A 20,204-nucleotide genomic window follows, 5' to 3' on the forward strand; every position below is an offset into this window, starting at 1 on the left:
TTATCCTAAAGGAACTGTCAAATAAAGGAGGAACCAAGTTGTGTCAAAAAATAAATAAATAAATAAGTAAAACTTTAAATATGAACCAAATGACCAGGAATACAAATCATATCTCAATAATAACCCTGAATGTTAATGGCCTGAATTCATCAATCAAAAGACATAGACTGGCAGATTGGATTAAAAAGAAAGATCCAACAATATGTTGCCTGCAAGAGACTCACCTCATAGAAAGAGATACCCATAGACTAAAGGTAAAAGGATGGGGAAAAACATACCATGCACATGGACTCAGGAAAAAAGCTGGAGTATCCATCCTCATTTCAGATAATGTGGACTTCAAGCCAAAGTTAGTCAAAAGGGATAAAGAAGGACATTTCATACTGCTTAAGGGAAGCATAAATCAGCAAGATATAACAATCATAAACATCTATGCCCCAAACAGTGGCTCATCCATGTATGTCAAACGAATCCTTCTCAATTCTACAAACCAAATAGACCGTAACACAATAATACTAGGTGATTGTAACACGCCTCTCTCACAACTGGACAGATCTTCCAAACAAAAATTGAACAAAGAAACCATAGATCTCAATAACACAATCAATAATTTAGACTTAACAGACATTTATAGAATATACCATCCAACCAAGAGCGAATACACTTTCTTCTCAGCAGCACATGGATCCTTCTCTAAAATAGACCATATATTATGCCACAAAGCTAATGTTAGCAAATACAAGAAGATAGAGACACTACCCTGTATTCTGTCAGATCATAATGGATTGAAGTTAGAAATAAATGAAAGAGTAAAAAATAGAAACTACTCCAACACCTGGAGATTAAACAATATGCTATTATATGTTGAATGGATAACAGAAGATTTTAGGAAGGAAATTAAAAAATTCTTAGAGGTAAATGAGAACAAAGAAACATCATATCAAAATCTCTGGGACACTATGAAAGCAGTACTTAGAGGAAAATTTATTTCATGGAGCGCATTTAATAAAAGAAGTAAAACTCAACAAATAAACAACCTAACACTACAGCTCAAAGCCCTAGAAAAAGAAGAAGAGACCAACACCAAAAGTAGTAGAAGGCAGGAAATAGTTAAACTCAGAGCTGAAATCAATGAAATTGAAACAAAAGAAACAATACAAAAAATTGACAAAATAAATAGTTGGTTCTTCAAAAAAATAAACAAAATTGATAAACCTTTAGCCACACTAACAAAGAGAAGACGAGAGAAAACCCAAATCACTAAAATTTGGAATGAACAAGGAAATATCACAACAGACACGATTGAAATACAAAACACAATTAGAAGCTATTTTGAAAATCTATACTCCAACAAAATAGAAAATTTCGAAGACGTCAGCAGGTTTCTAGAGACATATGAATTGCCTAAACTGAATGAGGAGGACATACACAATTTAAATAGACCAATTTCAAGTAATGAAATAGATGAAGTCATCAAAATGATGGGTTTTCAGCCGAGTTCTACAAAACCTTTAAAGAAGAGCTCATTCCAATACTTCTCAAAGTATTCCATGAAATAGAAGAGGAGGGAACCCGCCCAAACTCGTTCTATGAAGCCAATATCACCCTGATACCTAAACCAGACAGAGACACATGGAGGAAAGAAAATTTCAGACCAATATCCTTAATGAACATCAATGCAAAAATTCTCAACAAAATTTTAGCAAATCGCATACAAAAACATATTAAAAAGATAGTGCACCATGATCAAGTGGGTTTCATCCCAGGGATGCAAGGTTGGTTCAACATCAGGAAATCAATAAATGTAATTCACCATATCAATAGACTTAAAGTCAAGAATCACATGATTATTTCGATAGATGCAGAAAAAGCATCTGATAAAATACAGCACCCCTTCATGCTCAAAACACTAGAAAAAATAGGGATAGTGGGAACATTCCTTAACATTGTAAAGGCCATGTACGCTAAGCCCATGGCTAATATCATTCTAAATGGTGAAAAACTTAAAGCATTCCCCCTTAAAACTGGAACAAGGCAGGGATGCCCTCTTTCACCACTTCTTTTCAATATCGTCCTTGAAACTCTAGCCAGAGCAATTAGACAGTCTAAAGAAATTAAAGGGATACGAATAGGAAAAGAAGAACTCAAACTATCCCTGTTTGCTGATGATATGATTATATACTTAGAGGAACCAGGAAATTCCACCAGAAAACTTTTAGATCTCATAAGTGAATTCAGTAAAGTAGCGGGATATAAGATCAATGCACATAAATCTAAGGCATTTTTATACATAAGTGATGAATCTTCAGAAAGAGAAATTAGGAAAACTACCCCATTCACAATAGCATCGAAAAAAATAAAGTACTTGGGAATCAATCTCACAAAAGAGGTGAAAGACCTCTACAATGAGAACTACAGAACACTAAAGAAAGAAATTAAAGAAAACCTCAGAAGATGGAAAGACCTCCCATGTTCTTGGATAGGAAGAATTAATATTGTCAAAATGGCCATACTACCAAAAGTGCTGTACAGATTCAATGAAGTTATTTATAATAACTCTTTTAGCATGACTTATGATTTTTTTTATTGTAAAATCATTTATCAAAAATGTGTAAGAGATAAGTTGCCAAAGTTGTCAGATGATAAAGAAGTCTTTAGTGCTGCCATTCTACCAGGAGGAGGTAGTTGGCAACTGGTGGCCACGTGTCAAAAGGGGATGTGTTGGCTGGGGATATAGCTCAGCTGGTAGAGTGCTTGTCTCATATGCACAAGGCCCTGGGTTCTGTCCCCAGCAACACAAAGAAAAAAAGGCGGGTTGGGTAGGATGGAGGTGTTCACCTTTCACTTGCATGTGAATTCTTTGAGAATCTAGTTGGTGAGTGCTTTGAATACAGGGTTGAATAACCTTTTTGCTTTCAGATCCAATGTAGCTCAGCTAGATACTTCATAAGTGCCAGTGTTTCATCTGACAAGGATAAACTACAACCTTCTCGGGACCTCACAGGAGAATGCTTGTGTCCTGTGCACCTGAGGCCAACAGTGTTTTGCAGTGGCATACCACTTACTCATGATATGTGATCTGTTCTTCTAAGAGCAGTATTAAATCACCTCATTTCTGAGCTAGTTTAACTGCTCATTATATTTTCTACATGAGCGGAAAGCTTTCCTGAATTGTATTCTGCAATTTCTTATCTCTATTTTGAAAATATCATTTATCTTATACATGAAAATATCTTTCCCTAGCACAACTTCTTATAAGTAGTAGTATTAACTACATTTTATTAAGTGCAGTTACCTCTACAATTATGAATTAGATGACATGAGGACAAATATTTGGATTATATTAGGAATAAAAAAAATTCTTAATTTACTTCTGTATTTCCTTAATTTGGATATTTTCCCTTTTTGCTTTTACAGAGTTATCTAGTAGGGCACTTAAGTCCATACAACCACATTTACTTTAATATATCTCATATTCTGGCAAAATCCATACAAAAGAGATAATACTTGCAGTTTTGAATAGGAGTATCCTTGAAAAATGTGTCACAGAGTTTCTTACATCCTCTGAGATCCTAGTGTCCTTACAAGTGACTGTGTACTTTTAAAGAATTATGTACTGTTGGATCTTTGTGAATAGAATAGGTAGGACTAAGCAGGAAATGTGAACTGGTCTAGTTTCCAAAGGTAGTTGGGAATTGAAAAGAAATGTCAGGGTGGCCCCCTTTAGTCACAAAGTCAGGGAAAGCTGTTTATTTAAAGAATGATTGTCATTTTCTGCGTCAGCTAGCTAGTTAGAATGAACCAACTCTGCGCATCCTCTGGAGTCTAAGACTTTGAGGTTCCTGACCATAGTTTATCCAGGGATTTTACTTCTGGGGCTGGAGTAGTGGAGGGTGTTTCCTTCACATCTTCCTCTTGGTGGACCAATTAATTTCTGTCTATAACAAAGGCAGAGACTCGTGGACCTCTACATCTGGATCATAGCATAAGACCCTGTGTATGAATTCTTTGATTGTCCTGTGTCTTTTCCAAACATTTAAAGGCAGTAGGGCTGGACCAAAGCCCTATACATAGATCAGAGAGGGTAACAAGTTCATAGCTCTGGGATGGTTCATAGCTTTGGGAAGATCTTTGTGATTTCATAAGAAAAGAGAATCAGAAATGTCATTTTCAAATACAAATAATAAAACCTCTGTATAACTAGAGTTAAAATACCTTTGGCTTAGCTTTTCAATGTGTTCTCCAGTTTGAGTAATTAATCGAATGTATTTCTGTTAGGTTGAGGTTCAGTAGTCCCTACAAGGGAAAAAAAAAAAAAAAAAACACCATGCCCCTCTCCATTTTAAAAGTGCTTTATTTTAAAATAGAAATTATAAGAACTGTAGCATAGTGTCATGGAAAGGTTATATAAATAAATGCTCTTCCATAATTATAGGCAATTTTAGAAGTTTTAATTATACTTGTAAATAATATTTTTAAATACTGATGAAAGGCAAATTTGTAATATACATGATTGGCTTAAACCCAAAGATTGTTCTTTTGCCTCCAGATACACAAGATGACAAAGAAAGAACTAAGAAGTATGGAGCATTCATACGCACTCTTCCAGGGGTCAACCGAGCAACGTTGGCAGCTATCATCGAACACCTTTATAGGTGGGTGGACTCATGAACATTTCTAGACACCTCACACATGGTATTGAATAAGTCATTAATTCTTAAATGTAAAGTGTGTGACTAATATTCTACTTGGGACTATATATCATTCACTATATTTTTAAAATGTTTTTATTAGTGTGGAATAGTTATGCATAATATTAGGGTTCATTTTGACAGTATCATACATGCATGGAATATAATTTACTTCATTTCAGTGTCCAGCACTTTCTCTTTCCCTCCCCACTTCCCTCTTTCTGTTCCCCTTCCTCTGTTCTACTGGTCTTTCATCATGTTTTTTTAATTGATGTTTTTGAATATCCTTAAAGGCGAAGTTCACTGTGGTATGTTCTTATATATGCATAGTACAATTTGGTTGATTTCATTCCACAATTCCTCCCTTTTTCCTGTCCCTCTTCCCTTCTCCTCTATTCCTTCCTGATCTCCCTTCTATTTTCATAGGATCCCTTCTTCCCTTTTTTTCCCCTTTATTTCACTCTAACTTCATTCATCATTCCAACTGATAAATTAGCCTTCTCTTCTGTATTAAGTTGCAGATAAATAGCCCTGGAAATTTTCTTAAATGACTCAGAAATAATAGTATACAGCATCCTGAAATGTGTCAAATGTATGAAGAATTTAAAAACTCATTTAGACAGAATTTGGAGGAAGAAGGAATTCTTTTCCTAATGTACTATACAGTCTACATTCTGTAGTTCTCTCTCTGCCTCTAAGATGTGGGTTCACATAGGGAATTTGCAGCATGCAGTGTGGACTTGGAGAGCAGAGATGGAGTGATTCATTGCTGTGTTGAGGGACCAGAGTTCTGGAACAGGAATCTGTGTGAGCAGTGTTTCCTCTTGGTGAATGCTTCATAAACTCTTTATTTCTTCAAGTTTATTGCTTCCCTGATTCCAGATATTTTGGTATCAGACTGTTGATCAGATATCCTTGTCCTGATTTTTAAAGTCCAAAACACTTCCTATGCGAGGGCCTAATGATACCTCAGCATGTTGAATAAAATGAGGACTATTTTGGTGACAAGAAATCTGAAGGATGAAGATGTTTGAAACTAACCTTTTAAAGTAAAATGAAAGGTTGGTTTGTGTGTGTTGATCTAAGCAAGAATTAGAACAAAAACTTCAGTAAGTATGAATTTAGCTTAGGAATTACTGTAGCTCCCTGTGCAAATGAACTATTCCCTTGAATAAATTGCTATAAAACTGAATTCTTCTAAAAGTATTTAGATTAAGAAAACTTCCACAGTGTGTCATCTTGTTTCTGTTATCATTTTTCCAACCACTAGTTCTCACGCTTGTAGCTCTATTATAGTAAAAATGATTTTGTTATTGTGGTGGAAGTGGTATGTGTGCATGCTGGGAATTGTACATGCTAAACAGGTCTCTACCACTAAGCTGCATCCCCAGCCTATAAAACTGATTTCCTTATTGTATCATACAAATATAGTTTATGAGATGTTGGGATAGATTTTGATACCAAAAATTTTAGCATGCAGCATAGAATTATAGAGGAGAGAATGAGTGTTTCATTGTGAGTTGAGGTCCACCCTGTCCTTTAGATTTAAAGAAACATTTGAATGAGGTATGAAAAAAAGATAAGTACAAACTGGGGTCGGTGGTGTGCATCTCTAGCCCCTGCCACTCGGGAGGCTGTGAGACAGGAGGTTCACTTGATCCCAAGAGTTTAAGACCAACCTGGAGACCAGCCTGGGCAACATAGCAAGACCCTGTCCAAAGCAAAAAAGTAAGTATGAGAAATGAGTGAAGGCTATCTTGGAACAGAGGAGTACTAGGGGACAAGACTCTTTATCACTGACTGGCAGGAGGTTATAAGAGGTTTTGAAGGCCATTAGAAAACAATTTCCTTGGACTTCCGATAGTGTCACCAAAAGTTGGAGAGGTCAGTTTGGATAAGGTCAGGTTGATGTAGCATTTGCAATCCCTACCCTAGGTGAAAGACTTATGTTATCAATCACTTCCACTTAATACCACTCACCAGATATGTATTATCCAGTACAGTGTGATTAAAGTGAGATTCTCTTGACTGTGAGATGCTGACATGGAGATAAATTTCCTGGATGTTTACAGTCTAGTGTGATAAAAGTACAGAGTGGTTTCAAGGAGGCTGTCTGCAATTGTTACATCCTCCTTTATTAAATTCCAATTCCTTTTGCATATTGTAAATCATATAGGATGATTGCACTTGGTCTGTCTCTGCTCTGCAATTTTGCATTTTATTAGGATTTCTTGCATTATCATATATATTGCTACCATGTTCACTCTTTCTTATACCTACTAGAATCTATATTCTGTATACACAGAAACACCAGCTTAGCCTTGCTATATACCTTTAATGGAGTTGGTTTTTTCTTCTTTAGTGTGTATTTTAAAATTTTCCAAGTGAAATTAAACAAGCAGTCAAGCGACCACTGTATATAGAGTCAGTGTCCAGTAGAGACCATTAACTACTTGTAGTTCCACTCTATTGTGTTTTCATCAATTCAGCTCTTCATTTCTTGGGATGATGGCCATAGGGTTCCCCCCCCACACATTTGTATTGGTGCATTATAGTTGTACATAATGATGGAATTTATTATTATATATCATATACACATAAAATATAACAATATAATTTGACCAATACCACTTTCTCTCTCCCTCCATACCTTCCATCCTCTGTTCTCTTTCTTCTACTGATCTCCCTTTGATTTTTTTTTAATTATTTTTATTTTTAATGGCAGATGGACATAATACCTTTATTTATTTTGTTTATTTATGTGATGCTGAGGACTGAACCCAGTGCCCTACACATGCATTTGAACTTATATTTGTTAAGACTTTAAATGATATTTATAAGACCCAAAAGTTGTACCTTACGGATTTAGAAGAGTTGATTTATTTGTTCATCTCTCTTCGTTTCTAAAAGGCATTATTAGTTATATCCATGAAAGATGTAGTAGTATCTATAAATTGAGAGTTTCCATTTTGAGATATAATTATATCCTGTTCTGAATAACCATACATGTGCTGCCAGTTCTTCTCCATACCTGACATCCACTTTCTAGAAAATGTAGCCCAGACTCACCTGGAATTTGGAACACTCCACTATATACCTAACAGTCTGCCCTACTGTCTTGCTCATATCTACCTCCTACCCTTTCTCCTCTTTGATTTATGCTACAGCTCCACCTGTCATTTTACACCATTCTGCATGCTTTTTTTTTTTTTTTTTTTTTTTTTTTTTACTTTGACCTTAGGTCATTTCAAATGATCCAGAACTATCTGAATGTGGTCAGTCCATCCTCTAAGTCAGCATTAAATGCTGATCTCTTAACAGTAGTTTTAATTATGTTTGTAACTAGACCATAAGATACTTGGGAGAAAGAACCATGTGTTTTCCTTTAAGCCACTACTGTGCTTTTTCTATTAAACAATTTTAATATGTGCATGTTTAAAATGATAAATGAGTATTTTGGCTTACAGTTATATGCAATTTTCAAACAGAAGTATGTTTTAATGAGCTATGCTTTCCTCTAACAGGGTTCAGAAGTGCTCAGAAATCAATCACATGAATGCCCATAATTTGGCCTTGGTCTTTTCATCCTGTTTGTTTCAAACTAAGGGACAAACTAGTGAAGAAGTGAATGTAATCGAGGACCTAATTAATAATTATGTTGAAATATTTGAGGTAAATATTTTATATCCTGCCCTTGTTAAAATGGAGTTCATGTTTGCAAAGAATGATGCATATTTTAGGGTGCTATTATTCAGGTCTTTATGGATACTTAGAAACAGGAAAAATATAGGATAGCTGTATTTTCTTTCTTTTTTTTTTTTTTACATAAAACTAGCTTTCTAAGCAATAGCCATTCATTTAAATTTGGCTGCTTTTAAGCCTTTTTTACCATCTGGTGTCTGTTGAGCAGAAGAGTCCTATTCATAGGGGGTTTTGTATGTGTACATGTGTTTTTCTCCTCAGTATGTGTGTGCATTAAGCATATCTACTTTGAGGTGTGAAGTTATGAATTTAACATTTTCAGTAATAAACACTAGGCTGTTAAATTCTGCAACTGAAAGTATTTTAGGGTTTTAAAAAAATTGTTGTAATTTGACTTCAAAAAAAAATTCTGTAATACTATTATTATTCCATAACTTTTTTTTAATAAATTATCACTGTTTAATTATTTGTCTTTTCAACTTGGTATTTCATGAAGTTAGTGTTTTCATTGTTTGCCCAGTCAACTTCTAGAATAGGAATGTTCAAATAAATACAAATAAAAGGAAATATGCCCAGGATTTGAATAGGGTAAGTATGGGTTAAATGTCCATTTCCCTCACATAATCCAAACATCTCAGGTTTGTTATGTAACCTTTTTGAGCATTTCATCAAATGGTTTTGATAGACTCAGTTGTTTTCTGGGATATGGATTTGCCAGGGACACCAAGTGAGTAGTGTGATAGGTTATCATTTATGTAGTGGTTATATTCATATTAAAATAAACTTATCACAAGATTCCTTAGCAAAGATAAAGGATCTATTTTAATAAAATAATGGAGTTTTTAATTCATAGAGGAATAGACGCCAGTTATTGAATTTTCTTTGCTCTTTGATCTCCTCTTTTTTTCTCCCTATGTGTGTCCACTGTTTGTGATCAATAGCAACTTCTTTGCAAAAATTTGATGCTGATTTAAAAATTAGAAAAAAAAATATGTGGCTTTACATGCTCTCTTTATTTTCTAGTTTTATATCAATCCATTAGTAGAAACTCAGTGGTTATCATTATCATTATGTTAAACCCCACTTTGCCTAAATGTTAGAGATTTAATAAGCACTTAATGAACATTTGGGTTTGAGAAATGAGTCTTTGTACAAGAATTTTCAGGAAGCAGATATCAGCTCCTTTGCTGTGTAAATTTCCTTCACATTGAGGGCTTCCTTGGGCTTCTACAGCCAGAAGGAATCATCAAAACATGTTCTGAACTTTGTGAGACTCTGTTGGCTTTATTTTGCCCTGGCCATGTGGCCCATGCTGATTAAGGTGGCCATTCTCATTTATCTTTAATTTGTTGGTATTTAAATTTCTGAAGAGTTAAGGATGAGTACCATCACTCTACATTATTAGAATGTCCAAAATTATATTTTAAACAGGTTAAAGAAGACCAAGTCAAACAAATGGACATAGAGAATAGCTTTATTACCAAGTGGAAAGACACTCAAGTGAGTAGTAATAGTTAGATCTCTAAAGAATTAAACAAAAGCAAAAGCTTCTATTGTAAACAAAGATATTTGTTTTGTGTATTTTTAAATTTCTTTTGGAAACAAAGTAGAAGTAATGGGGATGAAGAACCTTGATAAAACAATGGTATAATTTTTCAACCTGAAACATAGATGCAAAATATGTGAATATAATTTTTAATATAAAGGAGAAATCAGTTTTATTTTATGATTTAAAAACACTATTAAAAATGCCAGTGGATTTCAAAGGAAGCATTTAAAGCCAAAGAAATACCAGAATAAATTGCAAATTCAGAGAGTAATGATTCTTTCCATAATGATTTTGAAATATAAATTATTTATTTTTTGCTTTTGCTCTGCATGCTCTGACATGACTATATTAATGAGACTTTCTAGTGTGATCTTTGTAACACACACTTTTTATCTTAAGTCAACTTTTCTAAATCCTGTCTTGCTTTCCTCAGTCATATGATGTTGGATTCATGTGCTCAGGTTGTACTGTGCTTTTCCAAGGTACTTTGCCTTGTTTGAGGCTTACTGGAACTTCTTAAGGTCAATCATTAGTCATCCTCTAGTAACTAGGAATCATAGTGGATTCAGAGTTTCAATGTAAATAATAGAAATGGGTCAAATGTGCTCCATTTACAGTTTTACTCAAATAATGGGGCAAATACCTCCTCCTATAGAATCTAAATTTGCCTTGGTCCTGAAGTGTCCATTACTAATTAGAGGAGCACTTGGATCTGTTATCCGTAGGAAGGAGATAGGATACTAATGCTGACATGTTAATTGTAACAAAATGGTTCCTCCATTTTGACCCAAAATTTGACTGCAGCTGCCGGAGGAGTTAGTTTTACATTCAGAAGTCTGGTCCACATCAATTCTTTTTGTTTCTTACTTCCAGGAGAATATTTATGTTGTAAAATAAAGAATTGTATGAGTCTGAGAGGTCATCATTGGCAGCATTATGTACATCATTATTAGATAAAGGATAAATATCCTTTGTATTTTTATCTTTTACATTTATAATAAAGAAATGAGTGCTTTAAAATTCAGAATAAGTAAATATAAGAAAATAATAGTATGTAAACTATAGTAATTGAATGAGGAAAGTAGGACAGTTTGGAAAATTTACTTATTTTGCTTGAGTTTTTAATCTGTACAAAACTCTCCTCTGTAGTATTTTTCTGGCAGTCTCTAAGTTCTACTCCTGATTGAATTGCTTAGCTATTTTTCTTTCTGGCTTTACTCTGAGTACTCTGTGTTTGCTTTTTGAATTTTTAAAATGTGTCCTTCCTGGAGACTTGTTTATGCAAACATAGTGAAAAGCAAAAATGTCAACTCTTTTTCTTCCTAGAATTTGTGCATAGCATCAAAAGTGAGAAAGAAAATTTGAGAATAATGTTTTCTACACCAATAGTGACAGAATACATAGGAATGCTACTTCCAAGTACATTTTTTAAATGTTTCCCCCACAAATTACTCATTAGAATTTTATGCAGAGGCATATTTGCCTTCAGAATGATTGCTTCTCCTTTGTGATCATTTAAAAAAATATTGAGTGATGGATATTATATTTAAGTGGTTATGGAACTTAAGTAAATTTCTGAAAAAAGCTACTGAAAATATTTTTTATAGATTTAATTTCATTCCTTGTTAACCTTCTCTTTTATTTTGTTGAAGTACATACCTATATCTATGGTTTGCATTTTCTGACTCATTTCTTCTTCAGTCACTCTTTTGGAAAGATTATGACCCAAATAATTGCTCTTAAATGCTTGCCTAACGATAATTAAATGAAAACGTACCTTCATTGTCTGCCTTATTCTATCACTTTTACTTTTTCCTTACTAAAGTTACTTTTTCTATTTGTAATTTTAATACAACTCTGACCCAATTTATCTTCCTTTGAATATATCATATTTTTGAAAGCATAGCAAGAACTATTTTGTCTTTTAATTATTGGCATTATGCACACATTATTGAGACAAATTGCATGTGACTCACTTTCACTCCTCATTTTTTTTATCCTCTTAATGTAGATGGTGAGGCTCCTGTAATTTCTGTTGTCAAAGGCAGCTTATTTCCAGTGTGGTCAGATTCACCCTTTCATTAAAAAGGGTATTTGAGAACACTAAGCTCTTGAGTAAGAGATAAATCACATTGTGATTGTTGTTGCTGATTATAAATTTGTTTAGACTCCTTGTGCTTAGATCAGCCGTATCTTAAAATAAGAACATCATGCTTGTGCACAGGGGATTGAGGTAATTCATTGCTATAACTTACTGAGAAATATGAATAGGATTTTACAGTTGCCTCACATGTACTATGTATGTTTTTGTGATCTATGTGCTGTTTTCACATCTGCCCTTTCTAGGTTTCCCAGGCTGGAGATTTGTTAATTGAAGTGTACGTGGAAAGGAAAGAACCTGATTGTAGTATTATAATTCGGGTGAGTCCTCAAGAGGATGTAAAGTGCCCTTGGAAACCACAGGTGTTGGCAGTGCTTTCACATATTTCGAATTTTCCAGCTTCTTATTTCCTTCTACCTTTCTAGTTCAAACAGTGACTGATGACAAGATAGACTTTTCATAGCAATATCCTCTGGGAATTTTATGTTTTAGTCATTTGGAAAGCACATTTTATGTGCTTCAGGTTAGAGTTAGGATTATCTGTAGGTTCTAGAAGATGATTTGAGCATAATGACTTGCCTTTACCTTTTTAACTGCCTTAAATTAGACAAGTTATGTACTCTGTCTCAGGCTCAGTGTTCTCCCTTATAAAAAGAGGAAAGATTATAATATTTGCATCATATCATTGCTGTGAGGAATTATTAAACTAATGTATGTAGGACAGTGTAGCAAATTGTTCATCACCTGTTTAATAAATAACTGTTACTACTGTTGGTAATATCATTGTTGTTCCCAATTTCTCACCCATTAGCATTCGGTCTTCCTATTTACTTGAATATCAGATGACTTTTTTCTTCATTGAGACTATTGATTATTTTTGCTGAATTAAAAATAGATCTCTCTTATGCTACTATATTCAGTAATTAGTCTGACTTAGGGATAGTAACAGTGATATTTCATGTTCTTACTTGGTAAGACTACTTTTTTTGTGTAAGCAATAGATATTCTGCCACATAACATAAATTCAACTTTACATTCTTAATGTTTTTAAAGTCCAAGATTAAATCTCTGCAGAATTAGATATCTCTGAACTTCAATTATGTTATACATAATGTATTTCTTATTGTATGTATTTTTAATGGTTATGTATTATTACTATATGGACTTACCTTACTTAAAACATGGCACTAAATGCTACAGTCATTGGTTATATAATCAAATGCTTTGTGAAACATTTGCCCTGCCAGTCCTTAGCCTTATCATGGTTCTTAGGCTGAATGTGTGATTTTGATAATAAGGGACATGAGAAACTAGTACAAATCAATCAGCACAAGTCCATTATTAATGCTAGAAGAGATATTTAGAGAACATGATTTAACTCTGCCTATGCACAGACTTTTTCATAGTGTATTTAAATTTTATTAATAGAGCCATAACAGAAGTTTTTACAATTGAGCAAAGTTCTCACATTTATCTTAACTGTATTTATATGAAAGTGCACAGTTTTACCCATTAAAGATCCAGATGCTCTCAACAAGCATAAAAACTATGCAAAAATAATCAGTAGTATTTGACTTAGTACTTAAGACTGTTAAATCATCTAGTTACATTTTATCTTTTCTGGCTGTTACCTCACTCTGTGGAGGTGGATGAAACAGGTGATATCCCACTTTTTTATAGCAATGGAAAGTAGGAATTAAAAGAAATTCAGGCCACGATACAAACCTGGGTCATCATAATCCACACCTGATGTTCATTATACTGACTGTCCAATCCATAGAGTAATGCCTTCTGAAGTATAGAGTTCTGGGTGTTTTTGAGAGGGGCCCTGGGTCTCTTCTGGGCCCAGGGTTGCATTCTTTCTGCTTCAGACTGAGGTGCTCCCCGCTGCCTATTTCTCAGGTTTGCTTTCTCAGTAGTCATTATTTATTTAAGAAAGAGTGATACTTCTTAAATTTTTTTAGATCAATGCAGATCAAAAACATCAAGACAATTCAGCTGCTATTTTTATTGCTTGAAGTTGTCCACTTTTCCAAGATGCCACTTTAAAAGAAAATATATTTCATTGAGCTTTTTAAAATAGAAAAGAGTGGAATCCATTGTATAATTAACATATTCCCTAAAGCAAATCCTAAATACCATGAAGTACAAAAGGTAAACACTGAGTTATCTGTGGTGAAAAATGCTTTTGTTATTTATGTATGTGGGATAGGCTTATAAATAATAAAGGGAAGGAAAAATGGAAATGAGTACATTCCTTTTCTAAGAAATATTTAAATAGGAATAAATTTTTATGGAAACATGCAAACTAAGTTGCAGTTGCAATATTCTAATATTTAAATGTCTTTTATTTGTTTAACTTTATAACAAAATTCTAACCAAAGAAAGCTTGCTTTTTTTTTTTGGCCAGGATATCTACTTAAGACTGGCAAAAACAAAACCAAGAAGAAACAAATCAGAAATCCTGAAAGTCCCAGAAGAGGCAGTGTGCTTATACAATGGACTCCGGCTTTGAGACTCTTATGAAGCCAGGCCCCAGACTGGCACTGCAGAGTCTGCCCTATACCCTGAAATCCTGGCTCTTGAATATTTTGGTGTTCCACCATCTGTCACTTGGCATGGCAGGGCATACCACAGACTACCAAAAAACCCTGGGGCTTCTTGGCATGATAAACAGCAGTCAGTCGACTGTGTATAATTTAGGGCCCAAGCTGAATAAACAAGTCACTCTACACTCTTGATTAGAGAACTGACAAGTGAAAAGTTTTACTCTTAGGAGATGGTTGGATCTGTCATGTGTTGGAAGTCTGTGTGCGAGTGACTAGGTTTTTCCTCCCTTCTGAGTCATCTAATTGCATACTAAGTGAACAAAATGGTTCTTCTTGATGATATCTGTATTGCAATATCCCTTTGCCTTTACATTGAAATGTATTATGTTTTATGGAGAAGAACTGAATGTGCTGTTTTCTTTATGCTTGGAGAAGCTAGTTTTAACCAACCTGGGAGAAGACTTTAAGTATTGTTAGGTGGAGGTAGTATTGCCCTATCATAAGATTGCTTCTGTATCTGACAGATCTTTTGAAAATATTGCTCCTCTTGCAGATATCTCCTGTGATGGAAGCAGAAGAATTAACTAATGATATATTAGCAATAAAAAATATTATTCCTACAAAAGGTGACATTTGGGCCACATTTGAAGTCATTGAAAATGAAGAGCTGGGTAAGTGATTATTGAATCCTTTCAGATGAAGGCTAAAGATTATTGAATTCCTTTCAGATGAAGAAATCTCTTTGGCGATAACTCATTACTAACATTTTATGTTGTTCTAAAGATTAACATCTCATCATGAATTCCCTTCTACCTTAGTTTTGTCTTGATATACATTGTCACCACCTGAGGCCACCTTCCCACAATTTTACTCTCTCAAAGAATTAGATTATTTTATTGGCTATGAAAATAAAGTGCAAAGCATTAGGCCACTCTGTTGCTGCCTCATGAAATAAGGCCTTTCTTTATAAGAACAATATAACAATTTTCTAAATGTCACTACCACCATCTACCTTCTTTGTATATGCCATTTATTTGACATGGAAAGAGAATGCTAATTTAAAAGATGACTTATTCTAAAAATAGTTTTATTTTAAGCCTAGCAGAAGCTTCTCTTTTGACGTTTTAATTTCGCTCTATCTTTAGTGTATCAAATATTTTGTCATCTTTTGTTCCAAAGAAACTGAAGGGTGAAAAGACATTTTAAAACACCTTGACTGACCCAGTAGTCAAATACTGAATAAACTTAACATTCTAATGACACCATTTGGTTTTAAAGACCTCTAGGAAAAAATAATAAGAGGCAGAATGTCTTTGTACCTTGACCATCTGTCTGGCTGATACCTACTAAGGTCTTGGGACCCTTTCAGCTGTAGCTGTCAAACTGCCAAAGGGAAACCTCACCACCCACAAACTCCAGGCAAAAATTAAAATTCAATGTTGAAACACCCCATGGTGCATTGTCAGGAGGACTGGAATCAATGTTAGAATGAAATGAGATTATTGAGTACTTTGTCTTTGATTAGTCTAATTCATCTTGATATTTTTATTTCTTCTTTATACCATGCACAATTCTTTAAAAATTTTATTTGTAGTATAATATTGTTTGTTCAGTATACATTGGCAACATTCAGTGACCCTGGAGCTTGGCAGTCACTTCTCAGTATCTCTTCTGGTCTGACTTTGTCCTCCCCATTGACAGAACTGTCGTGGCAGGTGACTCCTGTCACCTCCCAGCTGTCAAGTCCCATAGATTTGCTTCAGGCCTACGTTACCTACCTTACCTGTCCTTTCTGTGGCATTGATTGCTAATGACCTTTCCGTTTTCCTTTCTCTGATGATCTTTGTTTTCTATGCTACCTGAATTCCCTCCTTGGTTCTCTAATCATTTCATCTCATTTTTGTAGTTTCTTCTTTCTCTGTCCATCTCTTAAACATCTGGTTTCTTCTCCAGTTTCCTTTGCCATCTTTTCTCATATTACATGTTCTGAATAGATATCTCTTCCACACCTTGCACTTTACTGACCTATGGAAGCTAGTATTTTCAAGGTCTTCCACCCAATAGCCCCTTAAAATCCAGATTCAGAGTTTCATAGCATGTTGTCTCCCCTCTTATACTGCTGAGCACTTGGATTTATAAATGTCTATCTTGACAGGGGCTTCTTGGAAGGAAGCAGGGATCCTGTCTTTTTTTTTTGGCCTCTGTTGTTCAGTGCAGTGCCTATTATATGACAGCCATGCCATTAAAATCTATTGAATAAATAAACTATGACATTATATGACTATGTGGTACAGGGGCAGTAGAGTCTTTTGGTTTTTCCTTTTTGTGTAATGTTAAGGGAAGGGATGAGGTGACTGGCTTTATTTATTTATTTATTTATTTATTTTTTAGTGAACAATAACTGTTGGCATTATTTCCAGAATCTTTTGAAATCCCAAATTGGACTATATTGTCCCACTACTTAAAACATGTTTTTCATTATTTTTCTCATCGCCTATTTAACCTTAAAGCTCCAGCTCAAGTTCCCCTTCCTGTATGATGATAATTGGATGGACACAGTTTGTACTGATCTCTTTCTGATCATTTACTCGTAGATTTATAATACTACATACTGCCTGCCTTATGGAATAGTACTGTATGTGTATCTAGTTCTACCCCAGACCATATGTTTTTAGGGCAGGGATCATATGTTTTAGATTTTTGTATCTCATACAACCTCTTGTGTTGTGCACTGGTGTGGAATGGACCCCATTCAAGTCTTTTTAACTGAGCTGGAACAACAGTGAAATAATAAATGACTTGTATTTTGTGACTCCTTTTTCAGATTTATACAAATATGGAAGGCACATAGGATCTCTGCTTATAGATCGGGAACCACTTAAAGAGTTCTAGACCTTGCTGAGGGCTTGGGTAGCTGATTCTTCCCTCCATGCTATTCTATTCCTGTTGTTTTTGAAGAGATTTACTGCAGAATACAGACTTACGTATATTAGGGCAAACATCGGCTCCCTGCCACACTTAGTCTCTCAAGATTTGAGTCAGATTAAAGTACATCCCTCTGTCATAGCTTAAGCTCTGTCTTTAGCTGCTGAACCAACTGAGAGGAACAGGCAGAATGAATGAGGATAGGAAGGAATTATGTGTAGCTAGAAGTAGAATCACATTCTACCTGGAAATACTATTTTTGGCATTTCCTTTCAGAAAAATCAAGGGATTCTCACCCTGAAAATGATTGATTATCAAATTCTATGTGATAAACAGCACCTCACATACACTAGGATTGGATTGGATTTTTAAAAATCATATGTATTACAGATGGTGTAAGTATGTCAGTTTGTGACTCCAACAATGTTAGTAGCATTATTACTGTTGAAATGGAGAATAGTTCTTAGAAAAGTTTTTCCTAAAACAAAGCATAGTCTCTCTGTGTTAATCAGATTCATGGGAAAATAAGTTTATTATAATCATGTAAAATATTTAGGTGAATTTTACATCTTGATTTTATACATAATATGCAACCATATAACATACAAAATTGAGTTAGATTATAGGCTCAATTAATTTATAAATAGGATTTCCCTTTAAATGAATACCTGGTGTGACATGTGAAGTTTGTTCTGGATAGAGCATAGCTCCTTCCTGTCTCACTCCTTGAAGAATGTCAAAGCATCTTTGACTCCCTTCCACCAATTATTAGAGCCAGATCAAACCCACTGCAACAGAGCGTGTTAGTCAGCTGTCTGTACCTATGACAGATACCTTAGACAAATCAACTTCTTAGGAGGAAAGTTTTATTTTGGCTTACAGTTTCAGAGGCATCTGTCCATGAATGCTCGGCTTTGTCACTTTGGGCTCGCGGTGGCCTCCCTGAGCAGTCAGCTCATACTCTGTCATCTGTTAATTTCCTGGAGTCTCCATTGTAACTTCACCTTCAGTCTCACAGTTTTGTGCATCATCCCGTCAGGACCGCTGTCAGGGACTCCAAATACACCACACACTTCCTGGACTCTCAGGCTTTCCTTTGAAATCTCAGTGAAAGCTTCCAGGAACCTATAACCAACTTTTGCTTTTTGCATGCCTATAATACCAGCCCCAGGTGAACAATGCTGCTATGGGTGTGAGCTATATCAAGACCCCTGTGAACCATGGCTATATTGGCCTCCTTGGTGGCTGAACATAAATAATCTTGGGCAAAGGATTACCTGGCAGTCCTGTATGATGAGAGTAAAAGTTTACATTTTTTTGGTACCTTTGAGCATGCCATGGGTGAGATCTTACCATTCCTGAGATGTCCTCAGAGCATCTTTCTTATTCTCCTGGTAACATGGTACTTATTTTCTATTAATGGATCAATATCTGTACCTTCCTTCACTGTACCTTTAAACTCACTTCTTTTCAGTCCAAACTGAAAGTTTTTCCAGTCTTTCCTCTGCCTTTTCCTCCCAGTTCTCATTGAAAATATAGCTCACAGCATCCACAATTCCCATGCCACACTGCCTTGGTGCTGTCCTGCCTTGAAATTTCCTCCACTAGATTAATTAGTCTGACACCTTCAAACTCAGCCTCTTGCAAAGTCTCAGCACATGGGCAAAATGTAAAGCTCTTTGCCAGAATGTAACCTGAATGGCCTCTAGTCCAGTTACCAATGAATTTCTCATTTCCATCTGAAATTTATTCTCTGTATTCCCATCAATCTGGTCTTCTGAGTCCCTACTAGAATCATTCATTAATCTCTGCTTGCAGTATTCTAGGCTTTCTCTAGCCTGCTTTTCTAAACTCTTCCCACAAACCAGTTCCAAAAGCTTCTGAATCACATAGTCAGTTATAAACTTAGCAGTGACCTGCTTCTTGGTACCAGTGTTCTTAGTCATCTTTCCATCTCTGTCACCGATGCCTGAGATAAAATCTTATACACAGGAAAAGGTTGTGTTGGCTCACAATTTCAAAGGTTTCAGTCTATGGTCAGTTGGCACCATTGGTTTGGGGCCCATGGTGAAGGTGGGGTGCACCTGGTAGAGCAGAGCTGCTGACTTAATGGTGGCTGGAAAGCAGAGAGGAGTGCCTAGGATATCAGTATCCCCTTCAAGGGCATGACTCCAGTGGCCTGACTCCTGGACACTAGCCCCACCCTTTAAAGGTTCTACCACCTATGGATAGCATCACTGACTGATATTCAAGCTTTCAACCCTTGACCTTTGGAGGGCACTCAAGGTCCAAACTGTAGCGTGATGATAACCCCTCCATCAACAGCCACTCTTCTGAAGTGTGCTATGATTTTAATACTTCACCTTAAAACTGACCTTATCCTCTGCTAGTGTAGTCCCTGGGCCCTTTACGTCTTTCACACCTTGAAAGAGATGAACTGTCTGAGGAGACTCATTTCAATGGGCTTTACTGAGACATTTGAGTTTATGAAGTGGTTACTTTCTATGTAGTCATTTCATAGCTGCTATGATATGGGAGATCTATTTATTTTATTCGGGATCATTTCCAGCTCTTCTCCTCATTGGCGTTACCCTCTGATGATGTAAATGGAACAGAGAAAGGCTTTCACAGCTCTGAGTTTGGCACTAAGAATTTGGTTATTGGGGATGTAATAATTGTCTCTGGGA

The 20,204-nt window shown here is 35.3% G+C and overlaps 1 protein-coding gene across 5 annotated transcripts in view; it reads left to right on the top strand.

The window, feature by feature from the left end:
* The window catches only part of Arap2 (ArfGAP with RhoGAP domain, ankyrin repeat and PH domain 2), a 180,504-nt gene that overhangs the window by 119,674 nt on the left and 40,626 nt on the right, over positions 1-20,204 (top strand). For 3 of the 5 annotated variants that reach the window (XM_047566103.1, XM_047566101.1, XM_047566100.1), the window contains exons 22-26: positions 4,550-4,655; positions 8,216-8,363; positions 9,825-9,893; positions 12,289-12,363; positions 15,146-15,263. In XM_047566103.1, the coding sequence (XP_047422059.1) occupies positions 4,550-4,655; positions 8,216-8,363; positions 9,825-9,893; positions 12,289-12,363; positions 15,146-15,263 (516 nt within the window). Of the gene's footprint in view, positions 1-4,549; positions 4,656-8,215; positions 8,364-9,824; positions 9,894-12,288; positions 12,364-14,453; positions 15,124-15,145; positions 15,264-20,204 lie in introns of those variants that run through there. The other 2 variants (XM_047566104.1, XM_047566102.1) reach the window with 2 other exon arrangements.

Source organism: Sciurus carolinensis, chromosome 10 (genome assembly GCF_902686445.1).
Source record: "Sciurus carolinensis chromosome 10, mSciCar1.2, whole genome shotgun sequence".
In the NCBI taxonomy this organism is placed as follows: domain Eukaryota; kingdom Metazoa; phylum Chordata; class Mammalia; order Rodentia; family Sciuridae; genus Sciurus; species Sciurus carolinensis.